Source organism: Bombus fervidus, chromosome 1, assembly GCF_041682495.2.
Source record: "Bombus fervidus isolate BK054 chromosome 1, iyBomFerv1, whole genome shotgun sequence".
NCBI lineage: Eukaryota > Metazoa > Arthropoda > Insecta > Hymenoptera > Apidae > Bombus > Bombus fervidus.
Window position 1 is genome coordinate 17,566,352 of NC_091517.1, and position 18,133 is coordinate 17,584,484.

General features: G+C 36.0%; 1 protein-coding gene across 21 annotated transcripts in view; it reads right to left on the reverse strand.

The window, feature by feature from the left end:
* The window catches only part of Rg (A kinase anchor protein rugose), a 414,732-nt gene that overhangs the window by 131,461 nt on the left and 265,138 nt on the right, over positions 1 to 18,133 (reverse strand). For all 21 annotated transcript variants that reach the window (XM_072006201.1, XM_072006150.1, XM_072006238.1 and 18 more), the window contains one exon: positions 16,115 to 16,219. In XM_072006201.1, the coding sequence (XP_071862302.1) occupies positions 16,115 to 16,219 (105 nt within the window). The remainder of the gene's footprint in view (positions 1 to 16,114; positions 16,220 to 18,133) is intronic.

An 18,133-nucleotide genomic window follows, 5' to 3' on the forward strand; every position in this document is an offset into this window, starting at 1 on the left:
GAGCTGGATATTTCGAGGGACCGAAACGTCCAGCGAAAGCTATTAGTCAGTTTACACGGCTTGCATACTAATGTTTCCCATATGAAAGCAATGGATGACCCGACGGATGGACGAAAGAAAGGTAGCTCATTTTTTCGTTAATCCGAAAGGCAATATCGGGCTTGCAATGATCACTGTATCGGTGATGAAAACGTCACGAATAAATGAACCCCTTTGTATGCTGACATGGCATGGAATCGGAGTTTGCGTAAATCACAAAGCAGGAATACCGATAGCATCTATCAAATGACAGTTCTACTTTTCGATTAACTTTACTCCCGATAATTAATCTCGTCGATAAATTCGTTTATCGCCGATAATCATTCTATTGGAAGTATTTTTCCATAAAAATGTGCAAATAACACTAGTAACTCAACTTAAAACAGAAGATACACATGACAATAGTTGACTTTTGTTTCGTCTTGAAGAAAAATATAATCGAGAAAATCAGGGAAAAATAGAAATTAAAATATTGCATTTATCCGTTCATTCAAGCAGATAGTATTAGTTACGTGTTAGACATTGATCCTCTAATCGTCTGTAAACGCTTTCACCTCTACGAAGCTATTAACGATGTTCTAAATGGAAATTTAATTTCCAGCGAATGTAAGTTCATCAACCCGCGCAATTTACAATATATTCTACACAAAAAAATCGTAAAAGAAGCGAAATGATGCAGCACGTTCGTGTAGCTTGAAACGTTGTTTTCTCAGCGAAACAGGATACCGGAAACACTTTTTTCCCAGCCATCCTTTCATCCCCACTGATTATTCAGCAGGGACACAAACAGAATGCGTCGCGACGCGCCAGGGCGTTGTCCCGCGAACGATTTCCGTGGCACCGTTCTATGGCCGCACAATCGTGCACCGTCGACTAGATTACGTCCCAGGAACGTTCAAGCAACCGCAGCTTGAGGACTTGTGCTGTTTGAATAGACCTCTTCACGATAACTCCCGTTGCAACGCGCGGTTCTGCGAAATTGTTAGCGACATAGATTCGGCGAAAGGGAAAAGCAGATTGTACGATGAACGCAGGATCGTTTGGCTCCTCGTGTTTCGGCTCGCTATAACGGAGATACATGGATTAGCTTTGCGCAGTAATAAGTAGATTAATTTGCTTCTCAACTTGATTTGGTGGAATGGAAATGAAATGGAAATAATGTTATTTTCGTGAAAATGTGTTTTGAAATATCTCCTGTAGGTGAAATATTTTTAGTTGTATTGATAATCATGAAAGTAAATTAAATCAAATAACGTTTATTTTGAGACTTGTTGACAAGTATTTGTTCTACGTCATCCAATGGAATTAATAATTTCATATTATTATAGTATACAACATTGGAACATCAGAAATTAAATGGAAAATTCAATTGCTATGTATTATTAAATCATCTTATCGATTTATGCTTTTCTATGTTTAACTTTTTGTTGTTTACAATCTTTGTTTAAGGATGGACTCATTTATTAAAGTAAAAATAATTTCACTTGTATGAGATTCGAGACTACAAGGGACTTATTCTTTGTTTGGAATCGTAGTTTTAAACTTTACTCTCTTAAATCTTAATTTTTAAGCCTTACTTTCAAATCTTCCTTTTAAATTGCGTCGTTAATTTTAAGTCATACTTTTAAAGTCTTCCAAAGTTTTAAGCTACGTCGTTAGTTTCAATATTTTATATAGTCTTCGTTTTAGTATCTGTGTGAAGATCGGTGTACTTGATCGATATATTTATCCACAGAAACAGATTCTTGGTGATCTTCTTGCTTCTTTCGTTGGTCTTTTTGTTCCTTTCATTGACATTTTTTTTTTTTTTTCTTTTTTGGCTCTTTTCGTTAGTCTTTCGCTCTTATCCGCGAGTTTCCGAGGCAGAAGTATGTGGAAATATTGAATTAAATTTTTCGTTTGCGATTACAGAATATTCTGTTCTATATTTTATTTGTAACTTCAAAGGAAACTGTCGTTTTAATTCAAATCGCTACTATATTGAATCGATAACGTCACATGTGACATAAAAATGATAAAAAAGAATCAGATTAAAGATATGTACTTCCGTGGGATACAGAAAGGCATTGTATATCACGCGTATTCTGTTCTTAATCGATGGTGCACAGGGCCAAGCTAATTAAAAATGTAATTCTGAGACGCCGCGAGAGATTAACATTACCGCCGCGCAATAATGAGGTTACCTCGTTAGTTGGTAACGTTTGGGAAGATAGCGTAACCGTAACTAAGAACGGCCGTAATTACTTTTCTTTGCTCATGACGCAGCCGTTTTCAGGAAATTCTTGTGTATTCCCGGATTATAACAACCTTTTATTCTTTCTTCGAAGATATTCCTTAATGTCTCGAGATTAGAATAAGCACTCGAGAATGATCATAAGGCGATGCATGTAAGTTTAATGTGTTGTAATAAGCGTTACGAAATGTCTTTTATTTGATATCAAAACGTCTCAGGAAATAATGCGTATTTTAAAGATAAATTGTTAAGGTAGGGTAAAGGAAAAGAAAAGAAAGGGAGCCGTGTAATTGCGATGCCATTCTTTTGTTATTTAATTTCTCAGTGGCACTAAGAATAACGAGACAGAACAGCTCTTTTCTGTTCAATTTATTAATGACATTAACGATAGTACTGGTCACACACATACACAGTACAAACATGACTGGTCTTCTGTATGTGTAAGACGAATTATTTATAGAAAGAAAGAAAGAAGTAGTTGAAGCAGAAGAAAACATCGCGAGATGACAGCAAAACATGATATTTGTACTCTAAACAAGTGAAACGTTTATCTACTATCCTAATTCGAGGAAGCTTTTGAGTCACAGTTTTCTTGATAAACAACTTATAAAATTGCGCTATGTTTCTTGGGATATTTTAATATTGTATAATAGTGAACGAATATATAAATTCTAACTACGGTTTAAACAATTACTAAACGTAAGTGGTTGTGGTTTATTTAATGAAAATTGTAGCAGTATCATAGTGCAGCATAGAAAATTTCGCAGTAAACTCTATATGTAAACCAGTGTATAAACTACACGAACCTCCAGATGGTATAGACACTTTATCTTTCTCACGCATGGTTAACAATATTTATAACTCGGTTACACGTACGTGTCATTCTTTACGTTGCAGCTTCTTAAAATATTACTCTCTCCTCGTTTTCGTAGATCGACTTCAACGATGACGGATGCAGTACATATTTATCCGGGTCGGTTAACAGAATTTTCTTACGTGCTCGGAGAAGACATACACCTTCGGGTTGCGTGATTTACGGCGAATTTTCAATGAAACTTCACTCGATGAACAATGGTGTAATAAATGGTGTTAATAAATGCATCGGTAAGTTTCCAAAAATTTCAACGGAAGTTTCTGACCCGTTTAAAAACTTGCTGCGGCTGATTTTAGTCAAGCGTTAATAAAAAATATTCGACCAACCGACAAAGTTGGTTTGCACAGAGAAAGAAAGAGAAAGAGAAGAAATTCTCGTTCAAACTGAACGAAAAAATAATATAAGAGAGAAAATGCTCCTGCGGTTTACGTGTGTTCGGAATGAATAAAAAATTACTCAGTGGAAAAAAGTATATTGCCACACATTCATAATAAAGTTTCAGCGCTGTTAGGAGAGTGTAATAATTTCTTCACTCTGGTTCGCGAGCTCGCGATTCCCGAACATGCGCATAAATATCGTGTAGACGCGAAAGAATGTATAAATATATAAACGGGTGTTTCGGATTGAAAAAACAAACAGCTAAATGAAATATTTGATACTGGCGCGCCAATAAATCTTCCATCGCTAACCGCGCTGTTTATTTTATGCACAAATAGTGGCATCGAGCTGGAAACTTTGATTTCGTAGCCACCGCCATCGGATTACAAATTCGTTAACGTGATTTTTCTTCAAGCTCGAAAAAACATGATGCGGTCTGTTAAACGCGTTATGTGTACACCGTCGTTCAAAAATTTAGGCATGTTATTTTATGTTGTATTCTCGATGTCGTAGCGTTCACAATGCAAATTATTCCCTTCCCTCTCGGAATACGTGTAATAATATCGTTCCTACGAACGAATAAGTATATAAATAAATTTCTATAACTCTCTATGCAGTTTGCAATTCGATGCTCGAAAAACGATCTTTTGAATTTCATTCTTTTGAAATGTCTAACGTTACGTATAAAGATATGGTCAATCTATGTGATTTTAGGATATCTATAGCTCGTAAATAAAAAAAAAAAAAAATACGATTACTGAAAGTAATTTGAAAGTTCGTTCCCACGACTTCACACTGAAGACTGATATTTTCAGAAATTCAAATATTAAAGATACATAACAAACAGGGAAGTTAATATTTCCAACCTACCAAATGTAATATTATCTTAAATTTTAACCATACATATATATATAAAAATACACATACTAATTACTCGCAATCACGTTAATGTTTCACTAACAAGCCACCGAAGTTTCCAATGGTAATTTCAAAAGTAATATACATATACACAACACCACAAGATGATATCGCGAATATTACCGCCTTGCGTTTCCACAATTTTCGCTTCGAATATCGGGTGAGAGGATAGAACGTTTTACCGTTGGTGATTACATTTTCCGGCTGCCGTATAAAATTTTAACGATCGGCTACGCTAACAACGGAAAATATGTTATCGTGCTACCATCTGATGTTTTAATTTCTCCGGTAATCCCCATCGTTTCGGCGATTCGATCCGCGAGTAATTAACTGCAACACGATGCTTTTGGTGTTTCTGGTCGGTTCTGTCTGCGGTACATGGAGCATCGCCGACGAAGAGTGGTTATCGTCGATGCTCTGATGTTTCGACAATGACTCGCTTCCGACCAACAGAATCTACGACAACAAGAGCTCGGTCGACATAAATTCGAGCTGACCGCAACGCAAGTGTCGCCATTATCGCGCCACTTGCCACTAACCGGGATTAATATCCTGACCTGGCTAATAACTAAAGACATTCCTGTTATGCGAATGTATACCCGTCGTGCGAGTGCAATCGTGAAATAGCCGGAAAATATCAATGCGAGTTTGCAACGAATTAAACTTATAACTGCGAGGCATCTATCGTTCTTTGGTGCTGGAGCCAAGAGTAAATACCTGATGATGATGAGTAAATACTTGACAGATGTGTGATTTTATTGAAATTTTAAAGAACTTATGAAACGAACAAACATTCGAAAATTTTGATTTCAAACGTTACGCGGTGTATGCGTGGCAAATCTAAATCGGTACGTGATAAATTTAAATAGTCGCATAGTTCGTGAACAGTACGATTCTCAAGCTCTGGTCGCTTCGCTAACAGGTTCACCGACTTTATGTTTGTCGTTTCATTCGTTTGTCATTCATCGAAGTTCCATAATAATTATATGAATCTTTTCGTATTTCATGACTCATTTTGTCATACAAACAAATATCGGTAGACACATTCAAATATGCATTCATTCCATAAAATTTCTACAAGAGGCTCTCTGAAATCTGACGAATAAGAACGATTGTATAATAATCATCGCAAAAATTACACAAACATGTTCATTAAGTAAATGTGAAAAGAAAACAATGGTAATGTATAGCTATGCTTAGAAGGCTCACAAGCTGGCAACGAGCCTTGGAGTTTCGCTGCTTCCGGTGATGCGCGGCGAATCCTGTTGACTGGAAACATCCATGTTTCATCGTGTTTCTGAGAGAAACGCGGCGAAGTTGAGTCATTAAACTTGACCCGATGTTTCGTAAACGCGTTTGCGCTTTCAGCTTCACTTCTGTAGCACGGTATTAACTTGTAGTATATGTATGCTTGTTTATACTCGCTTCGCATTATACGGCCGAATAATGTTGACGACGCGTAGCATTAACAGGCCCACGTAAAATATTTTGTACCGTTGGCGTACATGCAGGATATAGGGTTGAACGCGCCTCCAACATCTGTTAAATTGTATGATTAATGACTTTGTAACGAACTTGGGTGAAGTTTCGTGGTCTCGAATGTTCGTTATCTTTGGTACTAGGTCATGGATTATTTGCTGTAATGTCTTGGCAGAGTTATGGCGAAGTGGTAGAGTGAAGGGATTTGACCACTTGTGGCTTGGAAAGTAGATTGCGTTGTAACATTCTGTGGTAGAATACATTTGAGATTTGCCGAATAGGAAAGATTAAATTAATATGAATATGCAACTTTGAAACTTTCTAATAACAATTGATTTACCTTCTAAGCATACAAATTTATTTAAAAAGCTATACTCGATAAAAATCTGACATTAGATATTCGTTATACATATTGAATATTTAAAAATCAAGAAATTGTATCAAACGATCACACTATGAAAGTGTTACGATAATAAAAGGTTCGTTACTGCCAATCTTCCCGTTCGATTTAAAAAACTTCAGTGGAAAAGATCTGGTATAAATAATTTTAAATCAAAAAGATAGCGTAAAAGGGAATTACAGAAACTTCTTACACCTGAGTTTGGATTAGAGTGACTGAGGAAAGATGATCTCGAATCGGAAGAGTCTAACATAGATAATTCTAGATTGAAAGAAGTTAACAAAAGTAGTCATAGATGAAACAAGAGAAGGATAACGGTAGCTTGGTTCAAAGGTAGCGCTAGATCTGCAACTCTGCGTCAAAACGAATTATTAAAGGCGGTTCCAGATCAAAGGAGACCAACGTAGTCAGGTTCGGATCAAAGATAGATAATCCTGACTCAAAGAGTGGCATGGAGAACAGTCAGTTTTGACTCAAAGGGGTTGGGACAAATAATACGTGACGCAAGCGATACAAGTGACCCTAACTCAAAGGGACACGATGCTGGCATCCTTACTTTCACCGAAGGAACTCCGTACAAATAACGTTGGAGGAAACTGGACAGTCTACTGAACATCTAAACGAATCGATCTCGATCCTTGGACCTTGAGGTGGCGTATGTACGTCCAAGGATTCAGGTCATCCACACCAAATCCCGGGGACCAGCACTGATCTAAATTAAGTTTCTTGGCTCTGTGGTAGTCTGTATCAGATCCCTTGGGTTTAGATTGATGTGTCGAATCCAAGATCGTTTGTATCTATTACTTCGAGTCCAGAAAGGTGTCACTATCGAGTCTCCTACATCAAGAATGATATATCGATTCTCTTGAATCGACGTCCGTCTATATTGAATTTTTTAGGGCAAAAACCATTTAAATCTGGTATTTTATATTACAGTTATAGAATTTCACGTGATTTGTTCGATATTCAAATTTTTCATTCAGAATGCTTTGAATTTTTATATTAAATTCGTTGGACATTTTGACGTCAAAGCTGTTTGCGGTAAATTTAGGATATCGATCGATGTAGGATTCGAAATGGAAAATAGAGGGCAGAGATTAACGACAGCATGGCTCACTGCAATACTGACAGACTGTAGGATACATAGCATTCACTGAATTGACAATGTTCGACGTGTCTGTCCAGCGATCGAAGTGGCGTCCAACTAAACTCTCGTACTATTAATTTATCGAGTAAATGAAATGCACGTTGTATTCGATAGAACATAATTTACAAATCGAAATTAATGCATCGCGTGGAAGATAAGGTTTTCGATCTTTGTTGAACCGTGTTGTTACTCCGTTTTCACGCTAACAGATTTTATCTTCGACGTTTCATTTCGGAACAGAGCCACATTTGCATGCGCGTACACCTGCATATCCCACGATCGGACGTGGCTGCGAATACGTTAGTTTCTTCATTGCAGAAATTTGCAGGAGTAATTCGATCGATTCTATCCTGTCATACGAACGATTGTGTTCGATGGTTGTTTCGTTGTTTACCATGAATACTGAATTATTTGTGCGTTATTAATTTCATGCGCTAAAGTTTATTGGCGTTGAATAAATTGTTGGTGAAAACGAATTTTCGTAGTTTGCCGATTTTAAAAGAGTGTTGACAGCAATTTTATCAGTATTATGGTAGTGGCTCATTTTATGTTGCTGAAAAAATCAAACGTCACTCAAGTATCTTTTTTTAAAAAATATTTTCTTTATAAACGATAAACCATGTACGGTCGAATTTTTTATAGATTTCATACGAATTTTATTTGTCCAATTTGATTTCCACCGATTATTTACACGATCGCGTAATAATTCATCGGGAAATTTTATCTGGCAACTTCATACGTCGTCCATATTTATTTCGCTGTTTGGAAGCGTTTGGAGATCGTCCAATTTCAACAGCGCCGCAACATTGCAGATTTGTGTAACGCGTTACAGGCCGCGTCTGTATTTTGTTAGTCTAGTTCGAAATTCTGATAAATGGTTATTCGATGAAACGTAAATCCTCCCCTCCCCTCTGCTTCTCATCTCCATTTTTTTCTTCCCTTTTTCATTGCAATATGCTTTCCTCTTTCAAAGCAACATGCTGTCAGTATGCAACAGAAATTAAAAGTTAGTATATGCACGTGGAAGATATATTATTTATTCAATAATTTTTTACATTTTTGAATATACAAACAAATATTGAAGACATAAAAATTACAAATACATCAAAAGCATAACATAAAATGTACGATTCTTTACAAATATCATAGGTATTTGGAAAAAATATTATTATTATTGCTATATAAAATTTTATCTGTATATATGAAGGTTTTTGACTAATTAAATCTCACCTGCAGTAAATATCCTTTAATTTTAGAATTTAGGCGATTCTTATACTGTTGTCTATACCTCATTTTACTCTACTTTCTAATATTTTTATGCATTCAATTTACTTTGTTATAACTGTTATACTTATTATACTCTATACATTATTCATTATTTACGGAATAGAATTCCGTTTGCATAATTGTATTTGCTGTCATAATGCTAAAATACACGCGATATTCCATATTAATGCACGATCAAATTCGAGCCATACTTTGATCAGTGTTACACGATTATCCGGTGAATTTTAACATTTACTTGTTTATTTAAAACACCAAACACATTATCCCGAACTATCTCATCTCCTCATCTCGTTGATCTATCACGAAATTAATCCAAATTTATGTCCGACTAGCTGTATACGTGTTTTCGATGCTCAACTGTCATGGCAAAACGGAATTGTTATGTTCGTAACTCAGGTTGAAATTTATGAAAGCCAGCGTCATCCGGTAATCCCGCGATAACCGAGTTATATCGCTTAAATCATGATAGTTCGCGAAACGCGAGTGTTATTCATTGACTTCGCAATGCCGTGAAGAACTTGTTAAATCCGTCTCGGTGCAACCATCTACGTCAAATTGTCCGAACAAAGAGCGCGTAGTGTGGCTCAAACTCAAACGTTTCTTTGTCTAGAACGGATTTAACAGTTTACCGATGTCCAATAAATTGTCGTATAAATTTGCTCACGATCACTTTTAAAAAACACATAGAGAAAGAGATAGAGAGAAGGAGAGGAAGAGATTTTTGCTGTTCTTCGAGATTGCGTCGGCGTCAGTCCGGACTGGTTGTATATACCTTGCCTTCCGGTTATTCCGCGCGACTGCGTTTTCCCATTGTCGCGATTTGTCTGACTTAACTGGTAATTTGCACCTTGACAAATGGTCCCGAGCTTCCACTGAAGTAGCTATAGTTCATAGCCTACCGAATTATCGGAAAAGTAAATCGTAGCTGGTGAAGTTTCTATAAAGAAGGTATTCACGGTTTTGCAACATAAAGATTAAATTAATATTAAAATCAGATTTCACCATGGTTAGATTATTCATATTAGAAAAAAGAAATTAATATTAAAAATGGATACGCTGATAAACATTAAGTATTTAAAAAGTAATCACGTTATTGCTCTCTGCATATCTAATGAATAATTCATTATCCAATTTTATTTTTATATTGGAAAATACATCACTGCTATTTTAAATACTTTAAATGTATATTAGGAATATAATTTACGGCTGTATTGAAACTATAATACCACTCATAAAACTATGATCCACTCATAAACAGTTTACGCGACTCTTGGGGTATCATAACCATGTCATAACTTGCGAAATTTGCGTGTCCGATATTTACTTGCAAATTTGCTACACGAATACGACCCCGGTGTCCCTTGACTTGTAAACACGGGTCGCATTTATTCCTTAAAAGCGTATATATCAGGAGAAAGCGATAGCACAGTCTGCCAGAGGCATATGCATGAGATAGACGGCTCGGTGTGCAGATTGCACCGACATGAATGACGTTTGCAAGCAGTTATCCAAATTTACATTTCATCGATACGACACCGGTAAATGGTTGTATCTGAAGTACTTCCTCCGGAATACGGTTAACCACCAGCTGTATCAACGTTGCCAGACCTGGTAATTAATTGAGATCACCGAGCTAGCACCTACAGTAACAATCGTCCACCGATACGATTTTATTCGGATTTCAAGTGCGGTGATAGGTTCCTGCATACGAAACGTTACTTTATCGAAGTTTGAAATTAACAGGTTGGCTATCGTGTAATTAACCTTGTTCAATATTCAGTTGTCATAAATCATGTTAGAGAAATGGTAATTCGCTGTAATTTAAAAGGCTAAATTTGAAAATTTGAATTTTTATTTAAATTTAGATTTGAACTTGACCGTATGAATTTAAATATGTGTTTGAAAATTTATAAAGAATATTCGAATTAAGCTGGTAACTAAATACGTTAATATCTCAATATACCACAGGATTCACAAGCTAAATATCATTTGCTATGTATTGTCATATGCATATAAACTAAATTTCTCTTGCAAATGCATCCAGGTTGGTAAACATCAAAACACATGCATACATAAGTTATGTAATTTAAAACGAATTTTAAAAACTTCAATTCCAAAACGTATCTCAACCAAGCTGTTCAACAACGATGAACGAAAAAGAAGAAAATCTAATACAAGAAAATTTCGAATCGTGTTCGTTATATCGTAACGTGGTATAAAGCGTAATGGCAATGCATGTTAAAACTCTGCTGTGAATAGGTTCTATAACGAGCCGCGTACGGTTACAGGGATTCGCGCCTTTGAACCTTCAACCATGCGATAATGGACACAGCAAATTCGATTGGAATTCTACCGGATTACTGGCACGTTGCTTAATGAAAAGATTCAATATTTCAGTTGTTTTCGTTGATTTTACCGGCTTTACAGAGCAGCGACATTTTCTTGTCTCTGACTGGTACCTTTCAAGTCCGTAACCCGATGTTTCATTCATTTTAATTGCCTCTTTGTAGATCTTACCACGCTGCAACGAGGTTACTACGGTAAATAACGAAGAAATATAGTCGACATTTAATTGTGTATTTCTCAATCTAGTTGGTATCTTTCGAGGAACGTAAACCTCTGCCTCCGAGGTGAATAACAGTTGATTGTAAATTGGTACAAAAACCCCAGCCGAGAAAACCTCCGATGGAAATTATTGAAACGTTATTTCTCTTCGTCTTGATATTCAAGTACAAGCTAGTCTTGCAAGGACGAAAACCGTTTATTGTTGGTTGGTCTTTGTACCGGGAAGTTCAATTTGGTTTCTATTGATTTCGTTTAAAGGTTTCACCGCTGGTTATTGTCAGTTTGGTTGTAGAACTCAAAGAATAAATATTCGCACATAGCCGGTTGCTTCTATTTCTAAATCTAACGCTGGAAAAGGGATTGAAGTGGATAAACAGAGGAACTTTGAACGTTTCTATGTACACCAGATCAACATTGAAATTTAATCACCGATATTAAACCTTCTATTAAATGTCATCGCTTCGAAATTAATAGCACAGATATTAATATTAATTTACTTTGGTTTGATAGAGTACGAAGTTCTTTTGACACTTGAACACTTTTTTACGCTTCTCCAAATATTTTCCTGATCTTTTAAATCTTCTTTGTTGTATTTTCTTACAGAAATCCAAAGAGAAAGAACATTCTTTTCACACAAGTCATAAATATCGGAAATCTTCATTTATTCCCATACTATGCTACACATTCTCTACAAAAAGTCATTTACAAAAAGCTAGATTTACAAATCAAGTGCTCCTTCAATTATTTCGGCAAAAAGAATACACGAAACGTTCGTTGAAGTAACCCGTTGCATACTCTATCGTGCTTGACTTAGATTTCAATGACTGGAGCCTTCTATGTACGTGTATTTACGTACATGTATATGTATTTCTGAGGACATTTCCTATACATATACATATTACATATACATATAAGACACTCATATGTAGAGAACTAGCATTGTACAGCTGAAGACATCGACGAGGAAACTCCCTTAACAGTATTAACATTTCAGGAACGTGCTCGATCCGGATTCTGAGGACACCAGAAACCGATCTCCAACAGATTATATCAGCCACAGGCAATTCTGTCAAGATGATACAGCGAATTCACACCGTAAATTCGTATTATTGAGCTATTATCCTCCGTTAATACACATTTCTTGATGATTCGCTTATTATCAACCGTGAACAACGAATAAAATATTGAATTTTACTAACGTGCCTTAGGATACATATATCGCAGCTTTGATCATTATTTCTAGTTGTTACTATTTCATGTTATAAAGATGTACTACTTAAAGTAGATCACTTGATAGTTCTCTATAGTTGCGACGATATAAAAATTATTTTGAGCGCAACTAAAATGATATCAAAAACACGATCGAATTTGCTACAGGTAACATTTTTAATTTGAGAATTGTTTCCTGTGAATTATTATTTCACTGAATAACTTTTAATATTTTCTGCCATTCTATTTTCGATGTTCCAAACAACTGATTTTCATTCGTACCCTGTGGTACTTCTTTGCTTTCAATAATTCTATATTCTCTTTTAATAACATTGAAATTACATAATATACTGATCACGATGGTATATTATTTTATTTCTACATATCCTGTTCGTTTCGTATCTCATTGTCGGTTAATAAAAATATCGAGATGTATAAAATATTCTGGCGTATCCTGGTGTTAACACGCAGATGGATAAAACGAGAAACATGTCTGTTTTATAATTTTTTTCATGTTCAAAATAATTAAAGATTTCGCGAAGATGAGCAAAACGAACGTAACCTCGTAGATATTAAAAGATGCACATACTCTGCAGTTAATGTACTGTAGGACGTCAATTACCTAAGCAACCATGTACAAATTATATGGAAACTGATACTCTGGTTATCGATTATTCGATTATGTAAATTGAAATGCCAAAGCGTGTCAAATGATGCAAAAGCGAGCACTATTCAGTTGCATACATTAATGAAAGAACTTGGGATATGTTTCGAAATGGAATAGAAAAGTAGGAACCGATTCTCATTTTCCGATTTAACTTGCATTGAAATTAAACTATCCTTGTTTTTATTCAATTTACAATATGTAAAAACGTGCTTTCTGATTAACAGATTAATCTCATGACTTACGTCACCCAATTTATCAACTTTTCATTACATTTGTATTTTTATTCGTCGCGGGAACGCAACATCTCATTTACGATTCTTCCCAATCAATGTACGTTATCGGTTTCTGTTTTTCAACATTATGGTTATGGAAGAGAATTTCAAGAATTTGTTTAATATCTTTTTCGATACTATTTCTTCCACTTAGATTCAACAATTTTATGGAATTTCCACTAAAATAAATGTTTGACCGTTCGCGGAGAGACGCGATCGCGAAGAAATACGCCAACGGGAGTCGTAAATTCTCGTTACGGTTAGATAATCAACGCCACGGAATGATCGATCCCCTATTTCGATTAGGATAATAGAGATAGTTGAACTGATTATAACACTGAAATGACAGGTTATAATATACACTTTATTCCAACAACTTTGAAAACATAGACAGTTACGCTGGATGTGTATAGATATAAGTTAAACAGATGACTGAACTAATGCTGATAAACCTGTCAAGACATTGACTGGTCAACACATGAAAAACCGGAGACAGATGTTGACTGATCTAAAGATGGAAAACTAGTGAAGTTCAGTGACGATGCTGTGGCGGAGGAAAGATATTGATGGGTGTGTCTAGTGCACGGGACCATTGGATTCGTTGATGGCAATTTTGGCTAGGAAAGTGAGGGCAATAATCATTGCTTCTGTTTGGATAAGAAAAAAGTTGGTGGGCAAGGAAGGGTTCAAGACGCCCCAGAGAGAAAGTTGGTAGCGGGAGACACCGTACCTTCCCGGAGTAGACAATAAATTTAAGGAACACTTGAGGTAAGAAGATACTTGTTTGATCTGAAGGACCTTAATTATGAAAATGCCAAGATTTATGGTGGGTCCTTAGGGTTATTGAGGATACGTAATGAGGGTGTGTAGATATCTGGCAACCTTATCTTATCTGCGGCGTGGAGCTTGGTTTGTATAGAGAGTCACCGAGCACAACAATAAAAGTTTCTAGAGTTTAATACATTCCATCTTATCAGACTGGTTAAATATTAGATTATGATATAACAATACGCGTATATAAAACTGATGAAAACAATGGGAGGCAAATTGTTCGTTTGTGAAACTTGCATCAATGAAGCGACAAATTAGATTCTATTGTAAAGTTCGGAACCGTACAACAACGTTTTCCTCTGTTGTGATCAAAGGACGCGAGAAACGGTAGAACAAGACTCTTATAACTTATTCCGTGTACACAGTTTAAATTTCTATTTACTTTTACATCGAAAGTTTCTCGCCACGACGCAAGCAGCTCGCGCAAGTTTAACAACTCGTCGCGTCGGTGGAAAGAGTAAATGGCTTTTTCTTCGCTTGACGCGACGGCCGAGCACCGGCTATTACTTACGAAACTTTCTTATCCTTATGCCTGTATCTCGTCGTTCTGATGGCTCCCTTAACGAGACGGAATGCAACGACTTCGAAGCCCCGTAATAGTGCTGCGTTTTTCACGACTACCGTTTTCGACACGTGATGCATCGACGTTGCGAAGAAAACGGCGCGACGTAGCGGTTCGACGTTTCTTGCGCGCCCAACTCGAACGAGAACGATATTTCTTGCATCGTGTGTTATGGACGAGCATTGTTTTGCGTGGACCAACTGATGGTTTCACTTTTTGTACGTATATATTTTACACAGTTAATTCTATGCCTTTTGTATATAAGGGACTCACGAAAGTATTTCAACGCTTAACACAGAAAAGATTTTATATATCGTGTGTGTTACATAAAATATTTTGAAATTTCATTAGCAGCGTATACAGACACGACAAAATTTTTATTACTTTTCAACATTTTCTATACATAACACATAATATATTTATAAGAAGGTTCTACAAGTTTTCGAATAATTGCACGAACTGTCATATATTTTATATAACAAGTAAAAGGATAATAAAACAGTTCGAAACGATTGGTGTCTGATCTTGATTAATTTGCAGCCATTTGTAACGAATAAAATCATACCAATTTTCGCGCAGCAAATCATATCACTATTTCGCGAATTCCATTTTTCTCCATCAAGGAAGAAAACTGGTAACGATTTGAAACCGGTAACGTGTCTGAATCGAGACAGCAATGCAAGCGACGTCGACGAGGTTGATAAATTCCCATGGCTTCACGGTGAGTGAGAAAAAAAAAAAAAAAAATTTTGCGCTCTGCGCATTCGTTTTCTCCCTCGAACGAAATTTGCGATGTAATGGATTTCAATTCTTTTTTCCCGTTGGGCGCGTTCAGAGTTTTGAACTTCCCCTTTTTTCCAGCCGCGAGTTTGAGAAAAAGGTATATCATGATATAGCATGCAGCTTATCGGTCTGTAACTTTCCTGATCGTGATTAGGAGATTTACGTAAATTTTACATTTTTCGGTAGATTTAACGGGATTGAATAGAAAAATTTTATTCGACGTCTCCGATTTATTTTTATGTCTTTTATCCATTTTCAATATTTAAACCACGAGAAAATTAGTATTCTTAGGGGACAAAGAAATGGTCCACATATTAGCGGGCGAGCAAGAAATTAATTACGAGCAAGTTTGACGTATTGATCGCAGTGATCGTGTGTTCCTTCGTAGAATCAAATTTGTGGCGTGGTATAACACCCCAGCCCCTTGGATAATTAGTTTGATCGAGGCGAACGTTACGCCCAATGCTTACCTGGAGATTGGGCGGGCAATGATCGAGCAGTTCCAGCATGTGCCTGATATTCTGTGCGTCCTGAATCACGAAGTTGAGTTCCATGTCGAATTCGCCTCCCACCAGCTATAATCAGAACAAACAAATCGCTATTAGAAGCGTCCTTCAATATGTTCTATCATATTTGTAGACCTTCATCGAGTAGAGTATAAATTTCGCACAGAAAAATCATGTTTCTTTCTAAAATAATATCTATCGAACCTCTTAATACCTTAAGAATAATTTTAGCTTTTTTAGTTCAAATATATTTTTGCTCAGATTGAAACCAATATTTAATGAAAATCAATCGCAACAAATTTGACGATCCCATTACCCTCAAGTCTATTCCGCTATCCATCCATAATTTCAAGGGATGTATCCATTTAAATCGATTTCGTTTGAATTTATGCTACTTTGCCTCCTCCCATCCATTTAAACTCGCAGCAAAAGAGGTAATGCCTGTCGAATCGAACTGCGTTTGGCCATATAACATCCGTATACACATTTCCGACGGGATGGTCCAACACATTTAGTAAACGAGCGTGCACTGGCAATGAATTTCCAGTCGTGAAACATTCACGTCGTTCGTGTGCAAAAAATTTATGAGTTTTCTCATTGGTCGGGAGGAACGATGACTTATCGATATCGAAAGACATAAAATACGATGGACTTCGGGGAAAATATTTTCGACAGAAACAACATGCAGCGTGGATTTAAATATGAGCTTCAAAAGACAGCAAGGCAATTTCGAACAAGCTGATGAAAGCATAAGATTAAAATAAAAATATGAAATAATAAATTATAAGCTGGTACGGTAGACAACTTATTATATGTAGTATAAGCAAAGATTTCGAGGTTTCGCGTAAATTATGGACGTATCGTTGTCTATATATACAAGGGTTACGGAAGCACTGTGGAAGCTCATTTAACGCCCTCGAATTAGACAGATCGAGAGATTAACCATGTCGATTCTGAGATGCCAATAGGACAGACGAGAGATCAGTCGGCTTAGTTGATAGCCCTTGTCCACCCTATTTTCATTCTATTATCCTATAGAATCTGAGATAAACTATTACCGAATTTTTACTTCTTCATTCCCATAATACGATAGTATCAATATTAATATTATTAATTAAAGCGAATACTACATGAACTGAACATTTTTGTAATGTTACAACAAGACTTTAATGATTTAATAATTGTTCGTGGACACTGAATATTGTTACAACGATTGAATTATCTACATTAAGCTTACAAAGATATTTATTTTTCATTGATACTACTACTACTGTTTAAATTTTATAGCAAATTAAATCGTAGACCATAAAAATGCATTCGATGCTATCTTCTCTTATATATCACACAAAGCAGCGATAATGAATCATTGGAAATTCGAGGCTATGAGTTTATGAAGCTACCTATATGTGTGCACTTGTATTCCTGGTGTCTTCTTACAGAGAGATGGCTTATATACAGCCGAACCGGAAGCTCTGTCTCCATGGGGAGAGTGTAATTTCCGGTAGAGTATCTCTTCCTTCGCTATTCCCTGTCGTGCCTTCTACCAAACACTAGCCCTGATGAATCGGTCATGAATTGCTTATAGCTACGTGGACGAGACGCGGTCACGAGCACTTTTTACGATCCGAAGTTTCTAAAAATTCACGAATAACACGCTGATCCATATGAAATTGGAAAAAAGTAGCTTAAAATTTGAAAACAAGCAGAGAGCGTTTAAAATATTTTATAATCTTTATTATAGAAATAGAATTTACTCAAAGATCTGTTTTATTTACTAAATATTGTAAAGGGAATTTTCTTTTGGATATTTTATATATTTTTACATATAATGGATATCCTACACAGTTTTGCGCTATAAACATACATAGTCTAGTAATAATGGAAAATGTTACAACGAATTAATAGCAAATTTTTGGTACTTTTATGATCATACCTTCTAGTTCTGATAAAAACAAATTGCATTGCTTCTTCGATAAATAATTT